Source organism: Lissotriton vulgaris, chromosome 8 (genome assembly GCF_964263255.1).
Source record: "Lissotriton vulgaris chromosome 8, aLisVul1.2, whole genome shotgun sequence".
NCBI lineage: Eukaryota > Metazoa > Chordata > Amphibia > Caudata > Salamandridae > Lissotriton > Lissotriton vulgaris.
In genome coordinates this window covers 997,003,182-997,019,950 of record NC_141696.1, presented here as the reverse complement: position 1 = coordinate 997,019,950, position 16,769 = coordinate 997,003,182, and the positions used below count along the sequence as shown (strand labels likewise).

The 16,769-nt window shown below is 40.8% G+C and overlaps 1 protein-coding gene across 2 annotated transcripts in view; it reads right to left on the bottom strand.

Moving 5' to 3' along the window:
- Window positions 1–16,769, bottom strand: part of KLF12 (KLF transcription factor 12) — a 997,335-nt gene that overhangs the window by 647,723 nt on the left and 332,843 nt on the right. For both annotated transcript variants that reach the window (XM_086933410.1, XM_086933411.1), the window contains exon 3: window positions 5,345–5,431. In XM_086933410.1, the coding sequence (XP_086789536.1) occupies window positions 5,345–5,374 (30 nt within the window). In that variant the 5' untranslated portion in view covers window positions 5,375–5,431. The remainder of the gene's footprint in view (window positions 1–5,344; window positions 5,432–16,769) is intronic.

Sequence of the window (16,769 nt, the reverse complement as noted above, 5' to 3'; positions counted from 1 at the left end):
ATTAACGTACATAATAAGTATGCTAATGATGTGTTTGAATATTCATGATGACACTTTGGCTGTGTTGAGTGAAAGACATCCCATAAGTTAGTCACTATCATTCAGTCCAACAAACAAACGCACAGGGACCCGAGAAGGGACGCAATGCAATTTATCGAAGGATCATTATGGGCCTTTCATTTAATTTAAACACTTAACAAAGAGGTCAATTGTCTTTAAAACATTAATAAGCATAATGGAAAGCCAGAGAACTGAGAAACTGCCGTTTTGAAATTCAGTAATGCCAAATATATTCACGAGGTCACTTCAAGTTCTAGAAACAAAATAATGTTTGAAAAAGTACAGGACATGGTTTTTAACGTGCTGTTCTATGTAAACTTGGTTCCCAGAAACACAACCAAGTTAAGCAGAGTAGAAGTATTTATAGAAACATCCCTGTGAACATGAGGGTCTAATTTCATTGGACACTGTTCTCCTAGCCATGTAATTACAGTTTAATAATCTTAGTCTCTCGCCTTAAACCCAAGTTCCTAACACAGTTCACGTTTTATCTCCAAATGTCTAGCCCAGATCTCTTGACCAGTTCCTTGACCTCTTACCACGTGAGTACTCTTCCACTGGACATGAGTGTGGAGGTTCCCCTCCCCCTCTGCTAAAATGTATTGAGCCTTTTCAGTAACATCAAGGTATGCCTGCATGCATTGTGCACAGTGGCAAGGGGAGTTACCAATGGGTAAGAGAGCACTGTATAAACACATACCATAATAACCCCAAATCTTCCTTAAGTTTTGCTCTGTGTTTCCAGTAATGCAAATTAGCTGCCTGCCATGTGGCGATGAGTTTCTTGGCTCTGGTTTCTAGGTAGAAGTAGCATTTCTAGAGGCTAACATCAGTGATATCATTTTCCTACCACCTGTGTTCCTATACCTGTGCACTAAATGGAGGAGGGAGGATTTATTACACTGACTCAATCAAGCAGGGAAATGTATCAATTTAGAATAAATTAAAGTTCCATTACCTAACAACAAGTAGATTATCACTTCATTTAGGTAGGTCAGAATTAGAAATGCTCTAATTGAAAACCATACTAACCACATCATCGAACCAGACCAGGATGGAACCAGACCAGCCATAAATTGAAAGTCACAAGCCAAAGTTAAAAACTGTATTGACGGATGCTATTTACCACAGTAGAGAAAATGAAATGACAGCAACCAAGTTGGAAGAGATTATGTCTCCAATACGCTGCCATATCCTTCATATCTAATATGTTTACACAGTATTATTTGGAGTTCATGAACTTGCTAAATAATCATAGAAAGCAAAAGAAAATGAGCGAATAATTTGATTTATTCACAAAATGGAGTAACATACATTTTCTCAGTGAAAATTTGAAAACACAATTCTAACAATGGATTTGATATATTTACAGCTTTCAAGAACCGTCGGGTTGTTCAGATCTTTTGATAGGAGGAAGAGAACAGCTTGCTGGTAAGAAGGACAGTTGAAGTCCAGTTCGGCATAATGAGTGAACCATTTGCAAAATACATCACTCTTGACCCTAGTCTGCCCTGAGATCCCTGAAAAAACATTTTCAATCATTCAGTTTTAAAGAGTTTCTTAAAGCAAATGAAGGTGGCTTCAGTTCCTGGATGTGAAGTGAGATTGAGCCACAATATTGATCATAACACATTTGATCTGCATCTATATAGTATCCTTGTTAATGACAGTTGATTAATTAGACGTGCAGTCGTTGAGCTACAGATAGGGACATGGTAAGGTGCCAATTTCAGTAAAATGTACAGGGTAAAAGGCCCAGTATGGTTTCAAAAAGAAAAACACAACCTTAAATGTAATCCTTTTATCATTAAGAGCGAAAAAGGTGCTTTAATGATGGGTCTGTTGGGCTGCTGCTTACCACATTGAGTCTTAGCCTTAGCGAGCGTGGACCACCGGGGGATTAAGTTGGTCCTGAAGAAAGCTGAGCAAAATTGAGCATTAAACAGCTGAAACATGTCGACCTATTTTTACTAGGATTTAGCCGTTCAAATAAAAACTGCAATTAGTCCTTTTTACTTGTTTTTAACGAGAACAGCTGACCATTTAATAAAGTGGTTTATGGTACAGCTGTTATCTTTTAACTTGCACTCACCACACTTTGAGCACTATAAAAAATTCATTCACAAAAACCAGCTCCGCTGTAAGTCAGGTGTTGTAGCACACTGGGGGGGACAGTCGGTCTCCCCAGTGGGAACCCTATGATGAAGCATGTCACCACTAGGGTAAGTGAGGGTTCTTCTTAAAAAAATAGAGTTTTTCCTTCCCCTTTTTACAAGCATTGCTTCGAGCACATTTGGTAGTTTTTTGGCTTTTTTGTATTCTGATATCATGAGCACAGCACCTTTAGTCACTCTTACGTTGTTGTTATATAAGTACTGGTTTATGAAAATCACATTTCATTGCAGCTGGTGCGCAGGCATGTGATATTATAGGAGGCTTTAGACACTTTAAAAGCTGCTATGCAAGTAAACTTTCAGGCTTGAACACAATACTGAGGTTACCATTCTAAACATCCTAAATGATATACAAACATCACTAGACCAAAACGAATCCTGTCTACTAATACTTATGAATTTATCAATGGCTTTTGACATGGTCTGCCACAAACTCCTTAAAGAGAGCCTTGAAGCCAGAATGGGTTTATCAGCAGCTATTTTTTCGTGGTTCACCACCTTCCTGCAGAACTGGCATCAGAGAGTCAAAATCGGCAACACCCTATCTGTTGTAGCATACATCGACAGGGGTGTTCTGCAAGGATCTACAATTTTACCAACACTCTTCAATCTATATATGGAACCACTCACTGAAATCATTAAACAATCAAAAATCTCTTAACACATGTATGCAAACGACACTCAACTCTACCTCAAACACACCTCTCAAGTGAAAATCCGGTGACTGAATGACACCCTGAGGAAAACACAGGGCTGGCTGACACACAACCATCTAAAACTAAATCCACTGAAAAAAGTATTCTTTCTTATCTTGTATCCCGGCAACCTCAACCATAACCTTAACCTGAATTCACTAAACTGCACCCTAACCATCTATGACTCCATAAAATCATGAGGCATCACACTAGACCCAGATCTAAACATGTAAGCTCAAGTAAAAGCTGCAACCGGAAGCGCCAATCTACATCTGTACCACCTAAGAAAACGAAAACACTTCTTCCCGCTAGAAGACTTCAAAACGGCAGTTCGATCTCTAGTGCCCCTAAGACTGGAATATGGGAATGCCACACTCATAGGACAACCTAAATTCAGCCTAGCCTCAATGAAAGCAACAGTAAATGCAGCAGCAAGACTTCTAACAAGCACATGTCATTTTTATCGTGTCTCTCTATCACTCAGAGCCCTCAACTGTCTCCCAGTTGAAGCTAGGATCCAACTGACACACAAAGCTTTATACAATTCTGGTCCTAAATACATGATGAATAAGATCAAACTATTAGGAGGTGGAAGAGATTCTAGAAGTGCAATATCCCTCCTACTTGAATCACACAGATTTAAAACAAACATTTGCAATTCAATCAGCATCGCCTTTGGGACCTTATACGTATTTAGCTATGCAGCAAATTAGCCTGGCTGCTGAAACAGCTACTGTTTTTTAACATGTAGGGGAAGCAATCACTGAACTGCGTAACACGCCAGGTATGGGAAGACATGGAGCGAAATATTGCCTTTCAGCGGGAAATGGTATAGTCCAAAGGTCCGTTTTTAATAAAAAATCATGGCCTTCAATGGTCATATCACTGAAAATCCAAGATTTTTTTTTTTTTATTGTCTACGAGTACGTGTGGGAGACAATTCCTGTGGACTGGAATCTAGAGAATGCTATAGTGATTCTGGTATATTACTGACCTCTGCTGGTCGTTTTCTATCAAGAAAGATAAATAGAGGAATTTGCCAGAAAAATAAAAAAACGAAAGTCCCTCAGCAGAAAACAATTCTGGTATTTTACTGACCTCTACTGGTCGTTTTCTATCAAGACAGTTAAATAGAGGCAGCTGAACAGAAAAAAGTCCCTAAGCAGAAGCAGACAAGTCCACGGGCTGATCTCCAGAGCCGACAAAGTATATACACATATAAGTATATACTAAAGTATATACAAGAGGTCTTGACTGCTTGATCTAAAAAGGAAAACACATGGCCGCACTTTCGCTGAATCTGCTAAAAAAAATGGAACTCACTACCACTCTCATCGAGATCAATTAATGCATGCAAACATTTCAAGAAAGAAGTTAAAGCTTTACCACTAGACAGAAATGTGACATAAAAGAACTATTTTGAAACTGTTCAATCACCTCAATGTATGTTGCATCCTACTATTTTTGGTACCCACTTTTCAATTTCTATATATAGTGTTTCATAATTTTATATTGTATCCTACTATTTTTGTACCCCATTTTAAATTGTATACTACTATTTTTGTACCCCGCTTCTTGACCCCTATGAACAGCGTTTCATAAGAGACTGCTGGTTTACTGTACCCCCAACCTTCATTCAACTGTCTCTTTGTACAGCGCTCTGACACCTTGATGGTCAAGTTCGCCCTTAATACAACACTGTAAATAAATAACTAAAACACATAAATAAACCTTTTAATGAATTTGACAGCAAAGTTATCTAATTGCTGGCTCCTGAAGCTCCTCTGTGATAATGCATCAATGAAGTTACTTTGGAAATTAAAGACATCATAGTCATCCATAGTGTAGCGGGTTGCTCTTGCGCAGGCTCAGCCCCTGCTTCTATAGTGTGCATGGTGTATGTGGGTGCAAACATCTCAAAACCAACATTACATTTTAGGGTTGAGGCCTAGGATAGGAAATTACTAATAAGGCAACTTCAAATTTAGCAAACATTGGCAGGTAAACACTTTCAATTCCCAGTCGATTGGAGGCCCACGGACAAGGATCACTTCAACATAGCCACTTCAACATAGTCTGTAATAAACTGATTAAGAATATTGTTGGACTTTAGTTAGTATACTACCTGTGCTAGCCTTTAAAAGGTTCAGCCCATTAAAATGTATGATACAATGCAATGATTAATCTTTCATTTACTTAATCTAAACCTGCAATACCACAAAAATTAATCTGTGTGGTCTTGAAACGTAGCAATCAAAAATGTTGTAATCTAAAAAGGTATACACGTTGAAGCTTTGTAAGATCCCATGCTTTTATTTTTGGTGTGAATATAAAGCTAATTAACTTCAGTTAATGAATATTACTTCTTCGGATGTTTTCAGCATGCATATTTAAGAATGGAAAATTAATATTTACCCCACTCTTCTTGAGGATAGATGACTTCATGGACTTTTATACCAAGGTGCCTTTCATCCAACTCCCATTAGGATCAGTCAGATGAGTCTAGACCAGACATTTGTGAAAAGAAAAAATATATATGTTAATTACAGAAAATATAACCAAAAGTAAACATGTAGCTATTCTGTTCATTGTACAATTAAGTGATTAATTAATACAGTTCAAGTGCACTGATCTTGTATTCACGTTGATCACAACATGTAACAAAACATTTATGCAGTGACTACCCTTTAAAAGGGATCAAACTTATGCTTATTTGATTGTTCACTGCTCAATGAATTCTTAATCAAAGCGCACATTGTCTATATTATTAAAGAACTCTATAGGCCCTAGTCAGGAAAAAATGTATCAGTTTGCAGGGAAATCTACATCTGCACCTGAACATGTTTTTACAATCTTTCTATTCACAGTAGTATATCTAGAAAGATGTGCTAGGTGCAGGTTTCCAGGCATACGACTGAGAATGTCATGTAGCATGTGCACACAGGTCATTTTCCCCTTCTGTGAACTTATACATACAGATGGGAGCCCTCAGTGCAAATGCATTTTTTTATCTGTGAGGAAAACAGAAAACAGGGGTGATTAATCCCCTTAGCATCCTTGGATGATTATTATTCCAGCCACTGGCTGGAGTCTTTCTCCGGCTGTTTTCATCATGAGAAGAGATTGGATTGGAATATGGGAATGCCCACAAGCATACATGTTTGTGGGCATTTCCAACCTTTTAATGTACATTACGCATTGGAACACCCACTTCCCGCTCCTTGAGCGGGATTTAATACTGCAGATTTATCACTGGGGCAGAGAAATACACAGTAGTTACTGTATTAACGCATGTCAGAAATCGCTTTCTTAATTCCTGGCACGCATAAATGTGATATTTTAAGACATATTCTGATGTTTATAGGCAAATATATTTTGTGAATAGAGTGCTATAATTATAGGTAAGTGATTTTTCATTAAAGCCTCAGAGAACTTAGAAGTTGATGTATACTTGTCCTCCTCCTTGGAAAAATAGCTGTGTCTGATAATTTAGTCAGTCATTGTTAAATCTGGACTCATGCAGAATATACAGTAGTTTGTTAATAAATTAAAGTAGGTCATCTCTCTTTTTAGTTACAAAGAGTAGGTGACAAAAATTGTATACCAATAATTAGAACATTGGAATGTTGGGAGCTCCATTGAAAACAATGGAGTGCTCTGGGCTTATAATGGCTGGTATAAGCCTGGAGCTCCAACATTCCAATGTATCTTTGTTCACTGTTCTGGCTGTGAACAAAGGCTTCAGGGAGCCTGAGGGGATTCCAATCCCTTCACGCTTCCAAAAGGCTTTGTTTTTTTGTTAGAACATTCTGTCCTCTAGTGACAGAATGTTCTAATAGCCTTATAGCCCTTCGTAGAGGGCTTTACCGCTATTAAAGTCCCTCTCCCTTGTTAAAGGCCCTCGCCTTCGGCTCGGGGCCTTTAACGCTGGAGAGGGCCTTTAATAGGCGGTAAAGCCCTCTACGGCGGGCTATAAGGCTATATTATATACATGGGACGGTATGAACATAATAGCTGTAACATTGTCTAGACCATGCTACTTTGCCAATATCATGTGGTGCTAACTAAAAGCAACCTTCTATATTGGCTGATGTGCTTCTGCTTGCATTACAAGTATGCATTAAAACCAATTTTTTAAAAAAAGATTTCAAAAAGCATTTATCTATATTTCCAGGTAAGACACGAAATATACATTAATGGTTTCCTAAACCATATAAAAGGATAAAGACGCATTTAACAACAAATGCGTAAACATTTCATACATGGAATAAGACGTACCCTAGTAAAAGCATATAATCGTTTGCATTAGATATGTACTCTGCACTCCTTTATTAGGTATCTAAATTATAAAAACAAGAATGACATATTCATGTTTTGTCTATCCTGCCTAGCAGCAATAGCCTATGAGATGAATATGAACACTGTTAGGTTTAAAGTGTAAACATTTAGTATACATAACACACGCATGATAGGTGATTATTACTGCTAATATAAAAAATGTACTCAAGAAACCATTTGTAGCAATTGTGTAGTTTGTATAACTAAAAACCCTAATCTAACCTTATAAATGTGTGAGCCTAGAAACAACCAGACTCTGCAATGCTTATAAAATGGATCAAAACTGCAGCAAAATGAAGGGTTGAAAGGATTGTTATTTTCGATTGCTGAAGGGCAGAACAGATGCTACAAACAGAGATTATAGATTCACAAACCATTACATTAAGCAAATATCCCATTTTATGTGGCGGTAGACTTAATGCATGTCTGAAGAGGCAATGCAACTGAAGCTGGCAAATCAATCACAGACTCATTGGCTAATGAGAATATCCTTTGGCATTTGAACTTCGTTACAGTCATAATGCTTCTCAAGAAGCCTTCACTTTATTCCAATGATAAGGACAATTTCAGGCTTTAATTGAAAGTGTAATTTCTGGCTAAACATTTGTAGTAACCTCTGATGACTTAACTCCGGGCTCAGAGCAGGAGAAAAAATGCTTCACCTGTGAAGTCCTGAGTAGCTAGGAACTTCAAACAGGAGAAAATAGGTCACTTTTCTCTGCTCCTGCATGCTTTGCACTCAGTCATAGTTTACAAGCATATGGTGTACAACTAGGCTATATAGCAACACACCTGACTGGCAGGAAATTGTGCAGGCTGGAAACCAGAAGAGCACAGCAGAAGAAAGCATGACATTGATGGAGGCGGACCATAGGTAAGCAATGCTTTGAGGGAGTATGTAGCTATAGCAACAGTGTGTGGAGTGGGGTTGGCAAATGTATTATCTTCGAAGAAAAGTAGGGTGTTATGAGTGAAGGAATCACTAGTATTTGGAGCAGTGAACTACTTTATTTTTACTTGTAATGTTAGCAGTAACTTACATTTGTAAGTTTGGCTCCACCCCTTTTTTCCTGGGGAGGAGCTCTGTAAGTCTACACTCTTGAGTAACTTTACACTCAGATTTTGTGAATAACTAAAAGTAGTGAAGTTATGTAAAAGTAAATGTACACATTTAATTACTCACAAGTGTTACTTACCTTTGTGAGTAGCTCCATTACTCTTTTATGAGTGGGTTGACATCCCTCCATAAACCACTAGCTGGCCCTCTCGAGCCCGCTTTAATCCCTTCTGTGCTCCTCCCTAATCCCATCCACTTCATAAATATTTCCCATTTTCCAGTTACTCCTCTGTGCTTCTCCTACATTTCCTACTAAAATGTATACCTAGTTGTGGGGAAAGTACGGAGTTGAGGCAGATATCTCCACACATATAGCTATACACAATGTAGAGGCAAAAACTCCTCAAATAGGTTTGTGAATAGATTTTGCAGCATGTTTTCCAATGCAACAATAAGTACTCCACGGGGCACTAGAGAGTTCCACCGCAAGATGGCTGCACTCTTTTAAGGCTCTGTCGGCTGGAAATTAGTATCCAGCAATTATACATCTTAAACTAGACATCGGAGGTCAATTAAGGTATGTCTTGTCCCCCGATGCATACTGTGCAAGGAGTAACCATGGGCAGAGAGCTCCGCTCAAACCGCGGAGTGTGCGGAAATTTACCTACTCTGTGTTCCCCAGAGAATGGGGAGTAGTCAAATCTCTGCACACTCCGTGGCGGAGTGGAGCTGGCCAGCCCCCGCCTCCCACCCGCCGTATTTACAATTCATACAACATTTCAAAAAAACCTTTAAAATAAATAAATAAATGTGAAGTTTTCACAGAGAACGTGATGAAGATGAGGAGGACTGCCCGGGGACATCACAGTATAAGGTAAGGTTCTCTTTATTCATTTTAAAGGCATTTTTGAAAAGTTGTATTAATTGTAAATAGGGCGGGTGGGAGGCAGGTGGTGCAGCGGAGCTATGCAGAGAGACACAGATTTTTTTCTTATCTCTGTGGCGCTCCACGTAGCCCCATTACGCCCACTGCGCCCAGCCTTAGCAAGGAGCTCAACTGAGCAGCTGATCTGACCTAAGGAAGACAGCAAAGCTGTGATTTTGCAGGAAGGCCAGGCCTGAGACTGCTTGAGTAGTGGTGCTGATTGGGACCATTCCAGCAATGTGGCTGATGTGCTGTTCTTGCTGGTACCTGTGGTGTGATCACCCCACGCAAGGATTTCGCTTGGCCACCCCTGGACAAGTTTTGTGAGATGAGAGCCTGGGCCCTGGCTGAGTGGATGGCTCTTGTGGACGTGACCGTGGGCGGTTGGGTCGGGCCACTTGAGTGGCGCACTGATTCAAGCAAACACAACAGGTGATGGACCGAATGTGGATCAATGTCACACACTCAACCCAGTCCAAAGATCTGGGCCCAAATCCATCGTTTTTTTGCACTCCACACCACCCTGGGTTAGACAATGGCGATATGCAAATCAGCTTTGACCCTGTGCCCCATGGGAACAGTCCAGTCCGAAATACAAAAGCCATGTCCTTCCCAGAACGGAATCAAGCATCCGAGGACCGGACCGGTTTCGAGGTAACACCTCTCATCAGCCCGGCTAGCTTGACTCCAGTGGTGTGGAGTGCCTGGGACCCACGTCTGGGCATCTCCAGCGCACTTAGGGCGGAATAAGCAAACACAACAGGTGATGGACCGAATGTGGATCAATGTCACACACTCAACCCAGTCCAAAGATCTGGGCCCAAATCCATCGTTTTTTTGCACTCCACACCACCCTGGGTTAGACAATGGCGATATGCAAATCAGCTTTGACCCTGTGCCCCATGGGAACAGTCCAGTCCGAACTACAAAAGCCATGTCCTTCCCAGAACGGAATCAAGCATCCGAGGACCGGACCGGTTTCGAGGTAACACCTCTCATCAGCCCGGCTAGCTTGACTCCAGTGGTGTGGAGTGCCTGGGACCCACGTCTGGGCATCCCCAGCGCACTTAGGGCAGAATAAGCAAACACAACAGGTGATGGACCGAATGTGGATCAATGTCACACACTCAACCCAATCCAAAGATCTGGGCCCAAATCCATCGTTTTTTTGCACTCCACACCACCCTGGGTTAGACAATGGCGATATGCAAATCAGCTCTGACCCTGTGCCCCATGGGAACAGTCCAGTCCGAACTACAAAAGCCATGTCCTTCCCAGAACGGAATCAAGCATCCGAGGACCGGACCGGTTTCGAGGTAACACCTCTCATCAGCCCGGCTAGCTTGACTCCAGTGGTGTGGAGTGCCTGGGACCCACGTCTGGGCATCCCCAGCACACTTAGGGCGGAATAAGCAAACACAACAGGTGATGGACAGAATGTGGATCAATGTCACACACTCAACCCAGTCCAAAGATCTGGGCCCAAATCCATCGTTTTTTTGCACTCCACACCACCCTGGGTTAGACAATGGCGATATGCAAATCAGCTTCGACCCTGTGCCCCATTGGAACAGTCCAGTCCGAACTACAAAAGCCATGTCCTTCCCAGAACGGAATCAAGCATCCGAGGACCGGACCGGTTTCGAGGTAACACCTCTCATCAGCCCGGCTAGCTTGACTCCAGTGGTGTGGAGTGCCTGGGACCCACGTCTGGGCATCCCCAGCGCACTTAGGGCGGAATAAGCAAACACAACAGGTGATGGACCGAATGTGGATCAATGTCACACACTCAACCCAGTCCAAAGAGCTGGGCCCAAATCCATCGTTTTTTTGCACTCCACACCACCCTGGGTTAGACAATGGCGATATGCAAATCAGCTCTGACCCTGTGCCCCATGGGAACAGTCCAGTCCGAACTACAAAAGCCATGTCCTTCCCAGAACGCAATCAAGTAACTTGTTTGGCTGCTGCTTGTGAACTCTTGCTGAGCCTGCTTGGTGCTGACTTGGAGTGCAGCGGGTGCGGAAGACCAGTGGGCTGAATCACTCTCCCCTGGGCACTCGGGTGTGGTGGAGCCCACCCTGGCTGCCACAAGGAAGAGGGAAGTGAATTGATCCATTTAGATGCATTATCACCCCACAGTGGATGTGGAACATCACACTTACTGGAGCGGCCTGACACTACAGATGGCCTGCTCATACCCCTCATGATTTGGAACATGAGAAGGGGAGACACTAAAGCTGTAGATGAGAGGGGAGGATCCAAACCCAGAACCTGATATTAGCGCTATGTTTATTGAGCTGAAACAGAGCTTGACAACAATAGATACCAAAATTGATCTCCTTGCAGTTAGGTTTGATAGACTGAAAGAAAAAGTTGATAAACCTGATGATCGCCTTGTTCAGCTTAAAAACTGCTGAAGGCAAAGGAACACCACTGGAGGCAAAGGACAACTGGATAGATGACAGGCAGAAGCTCTTAAATATGGAAAAAGTACTCAAGATAATGTAGAACTAAAATGAAGACTTGGAAGCTCATTCCCTGAATTATAGGTATACCAGAATACACGGATATGAGCAGGATGGAAGATTTTGTAGAGAGCATGCTATGAACACTCTTTGGCTCTGAAATTTATCCCATGCTTTCAGTTGAGAAAGCCCACAGACACCAAGGCCGCAGTTGGAGATCCAAGCTCACTCAGTTATTGCATGATTATTGAACTATCGTGACCCGTAAATGAAGCCTGTCTTCAAATTTCTCAGTGTACTTGAGCCTTTGTGACTTACTGCAGGAAATGGATACTATTGATATAGCCAACTAGATTGTGAATACTGGCATGTGACTCACTGAGTGGCTGTTTTTCATGAATGCCCCCTGTTATCGCCTCATTTGTTTACTTTCCGCTGTAGACTGTCATGGCTGGTCTATCCTTTTCAGCACTGTATTATGGAGTTGCTGTCATTCAGTAATTCATGATATATGCCTACTATATTTTTTCTATTGCTTGGCAACTTAATACAAAGAGAAACATTTTTTTCTTCCAAAATGCAGTTTCTGAGTAGCTCCCAATAGGTTTATCTCCTAATAGGGCATTAAAAAGCTATTGATCGGGAATAGTTTGATGCAAAAGGAAGACAATGCAACAGAAGTGACACCAAATTAGGTACCACATTGCATAACCCAGAATACGTAACTCAGACTTTGATTGTTAAAACCAAAGAGAACGTAGCACCTAAAATTTGTGAGAATACACTGCTGGGGCATTTTTGAGGGGAAGTTAAGCATAAGGATATTAACTGCTTTAAGTATAATCTTTGATCAAGATACTGCCCCTCATGGCAAACATGAAGCTTTAAAAATATACAACTCTTCAATAAATACCTTCAACTAAAGTCTTTTTTCCATAGGAACCACACATGAAAATGTACATGTTTCCGATGACAGATCGCATTATATTTTCAGCTCTATTCTTCCATGAAACCTTGGCACATAGCATTATGGTATTTGTTAGCCATCTGCCCAGCTAGTTCAGTAAAGTAAATCAATGTTATGTTTGTCATTAAAAGGTTGTGTTCAGTCAGTAAACCTGTCTAATGGCATATGAACATTGAGTAGATCTTTATCTTTTTCAATATCACAATTACACCTGGCCCTATAAATTTGGCTCTTGTAATTAAGAAGTCGATAGAAGAAAATTCCGAAGCAGCTCCCATACTAAATTGTAATAACAAAAGACTGTGATTACTGGAATAAAAAAAAGGTTTATGAGAAACAGCAGAAAAGTAGCCTAGGAAGCTGTATTTAATTGTGGCACAATTACCATTAACTTGCTAATGTTCAGGAAGGAAACCTGTGAACAGGGACGGCTTCTCCCCTAAGATGGAGGAACGTCGCAACGCAAGAAAAATAACGTGATAATGACAATGTTATTATCATTTAATTTGTCATTATTTGCTACGTAAAGGTGCTGGCGGTGCTGTGCTTCACAAAGAGCAGAGGTAGGAGTGGTGGCAATCTCCTAATTGAGCATGAGGGTTTGGCCGGCCATCTCAGGCCGGCCAAACCATCATGCGCACTTGGCATTTACTCCACTGGACTAGGTTGTACAGTCAGGTGGAGAACATGCCCAGCCTCCCAGTCCCTCTCTGAGCGCTGAACCACGGTGCGCAGACCAATCACAATAATGCTGTTAGACAGCGTTGTGATTGGTAAGGGCAATCAGGAGCTTGGGTGCTTCCTGCTTCGTCGACCGAAGAGTCAGAGGACAGAGGAAAGGTGGCCATCTGTAGGGTAAGTTATTTTTTCCTTTTCCCCTTTACCTTTTTTTTAATCCCACCTCCCTCCCCGCCTCACCACTACTTCCCAGTAGCAACCGCTACTGCCTGTGAACATAAAATATTAACCTGCTTGTATCAACTAAGGTAATGAAAAGAACCCTCATACCACCTGTTACAGTATCAGTTTAGAAAATCTCACCCTAAAATGTTCTGGTATCATAATAGGCTCCGTGTATAAGAATATTAAGTACAATATAAATTTAAAAAATACTGTTATGTTTCCTATACAGTGATATTTTATCGACTCATAATCCTATCAGTGAGATTACATGAGACTGCTGGTGTGCCACATGTAGGGGACAGATTTAAGTCTCATAGGGTGTCTCAATTTGCCTATTTCTGAATCATTATATTAAGTGACAAGCATGTTTAATATAAGTAAAAATGTTAGATACCATGTATTGTGAACAGACATTCCCAAAAATATGTTTGCATGTTAAATCTCCCAGGCTCTTAGTATTATCTTAATAATTGCTTATTAAATAATGGAAGAGGCATGAGTGAATGAATATACTATTGAGTCCCCCCCCTAGAGAATGTCCATAACATAGGTTGACTAAATAAGTATGGCTCGGTGCTGCTAAAATCTTGTAAAAAAAAACACACAGCTAGATGATAATGCTATCAAAAAGACATATTTTCCGAATGTGCTAAAACATATCATAGAGTCCAAATTCACAACAAGACTACCCACATTCAAAAAATCAGGTCAATTCTCCATCATCGATTATTCCATCATCTCAATGGAGCGGACATCCTCCCTTTACGATTAACAAATGATGCCTAGGATAGAAAGTGATCACAATCCACAAAAAATCTCCCTAGCATGATCAGTTGTCCACCAGCCTGACGCAAGATCCACGATAATCGTGCCAACAGCCTTTAGCCTTAAAAGGCTAGTGTGGATTTCGAGAAATCAAAAGGAAATATGGGAATTCCTAGAACATGCAAGCGCTAAAACACTGACTGAGAAAAAACTGAAGGGAAGTCTATGGTTGATATTTGGCCATGTTTTTGCGATTCCCTTTTAGATCGTTTTCCTCCTTCTACCACATCAAAAGGGTCCATTATGAGGCCTACAAAATCAGGATGGTATACGAATTGGCTGCTCCTCCAAAAAATAGAACTTAACAGAGCTATAAGGGAGACTCTTAGAAAACCGAATGGAGTACAAAAAACCTTGGATTAAAAATTTAAAAAGTCTAGAAGACAATATAAAAACGAAATATGGAAAGCCAAATAAACATACTACGAAGGAATATGGCCCAAGCTATATTTCTCATGCAAAACTCGAAATCCAAACTTATTCTGGGCATAATGAACAATCTCCAAAATGATAGTAAAAGAGGGAATAGCGCTAATATCACTGAATCCTGCCGGGCGTCTTTAATTTCTAGTCATACTGCATAATAATTATGCTGTTTGTCAAACGTCAAAACACACAAGATGATGGACGGAATGTTGCACAATGGCAAAACATTCACCCCCAGTCACAGATCTGGGTTTAATCCTTCATTATTTTGCTCACCAAGCCACCTCAGTTCAGACATGGCCATATGCAAATTAGTCTTGACCCTGTGCCTCATGAGAACAGTCCAGCCCGAACTGCCAAGCCATGTCTTTCTTGGATAGGAATCAAGCATCCTAGGACCGGTTTATGGCTAACGGCCGTCTTCAGCCAGGATAGCTTGACTCCAGTGGCTTAGTGAGTACGGGACCCACATCTGGGCATACCCTTCCCACATAGGGTGAACAGCAAAACACACAAGATGATGGACGGAATGTTGCACAATGGCAAAATATTCACCCCCATTCATAGATCTGGGTTTAATCCTTCTTTATTTTGCTCACCAAGCCACCCCAGTTCAGACATGGCCATATGCAAATCAGTCTTCACCCTGTGCCTCATGGGAACAGTCCAGCCCGAACTGCCAAGCCGTGTCTTTCCTGGACCGGAATCAAGCATCCTAGGACCGGTTTCTGGCTATCAGCCGTCTTCCGCCAGGATAGCTTGACTCCAAAAGTCAAGCGTGTCAAACAGAGAAGAAGGTGGAACATCTAGGAATGTCCGGCACTATATCAAAGCTGAGCCACAAGTTAAAGAGATATGGCCTACAAAACAAGTAAAAATGTCAATAAGCCAGATTAGATTGAATGGTGGACCAGGTTCGCCCCTAACGGAATTCCAAATTCAATTTTTAAACAAATCTTGATCCTTGGTCAGAGATGTTAACGACTTTGTTCAAAGATATTATTAAATTCAAAACGGTCCCTGAGTCATGGCAAGGAAGCATAATTCATGTGATTTAAAAAAGTGGTCCACAGGACAACCCTGCAAATTATAGGCTAATTTCCCTAACATATGTAGAGGCAAAAATCTTCTCAAGTTGTCTGCTTAATGACTTGGAAGAATGGGCCGTAAAAGAAGATTTAATGCCAACTTTCCAAACAGTTTTTTAAGGGGCGAGTCAATGACTATGAACTTGACCTTACTGACTTTATTGGTCGAAAGAGCAAAGTATAGAAAGCAAAAGCGAAATATATTTATTTTGTCAACATTAAGGCCGCTTTTGATTCTGTCTCCTGTAATCTACTTTGGGCTAAACTTTCTGAATGGGGTATTCCAAACCGATTGCTCGGCATGATTAAATTGTTATATACTAACACATGGGTCCAGATCAATGTCCGAGCACCAGTAGTATAACCTGCCGATTTGAAACTAAGAGTGGTCTAAAACAGGGTTGCGTCCTGGCTCTATGCCTTTTTAATCTTTTTATGGCTGGCCTACTGTTGTATTTGAAAGAAGTTAACATCCACTCACCTACCTTCTTAGGGCAAGATATCAAATATTTACAATACACTGGCGATACCATATTGTAAAGCCATACTGCCATAGGCCTAAGAAGATTAGTCAATTAATTTAACCACTATATTTCCTCTAACGGTTTACAAATAAATACCAAGAAGACAAAAATAATGACGATAGGTGGTACAAAACACAGACAAGAAAGAATGGAAGATTAACGGATTACATATGGAAACTGTGAAACATTATACGTATCTAGGAATAACCTTTAACGGTAATCTGTCTTTTAAAAAGCACTTTGCTGACTTCAGCCTTGTCCTTTCCTTTCAGAAAGTTGAGAGATAAGTTGTCTTGTCCAAACCATGAACATCTACTCA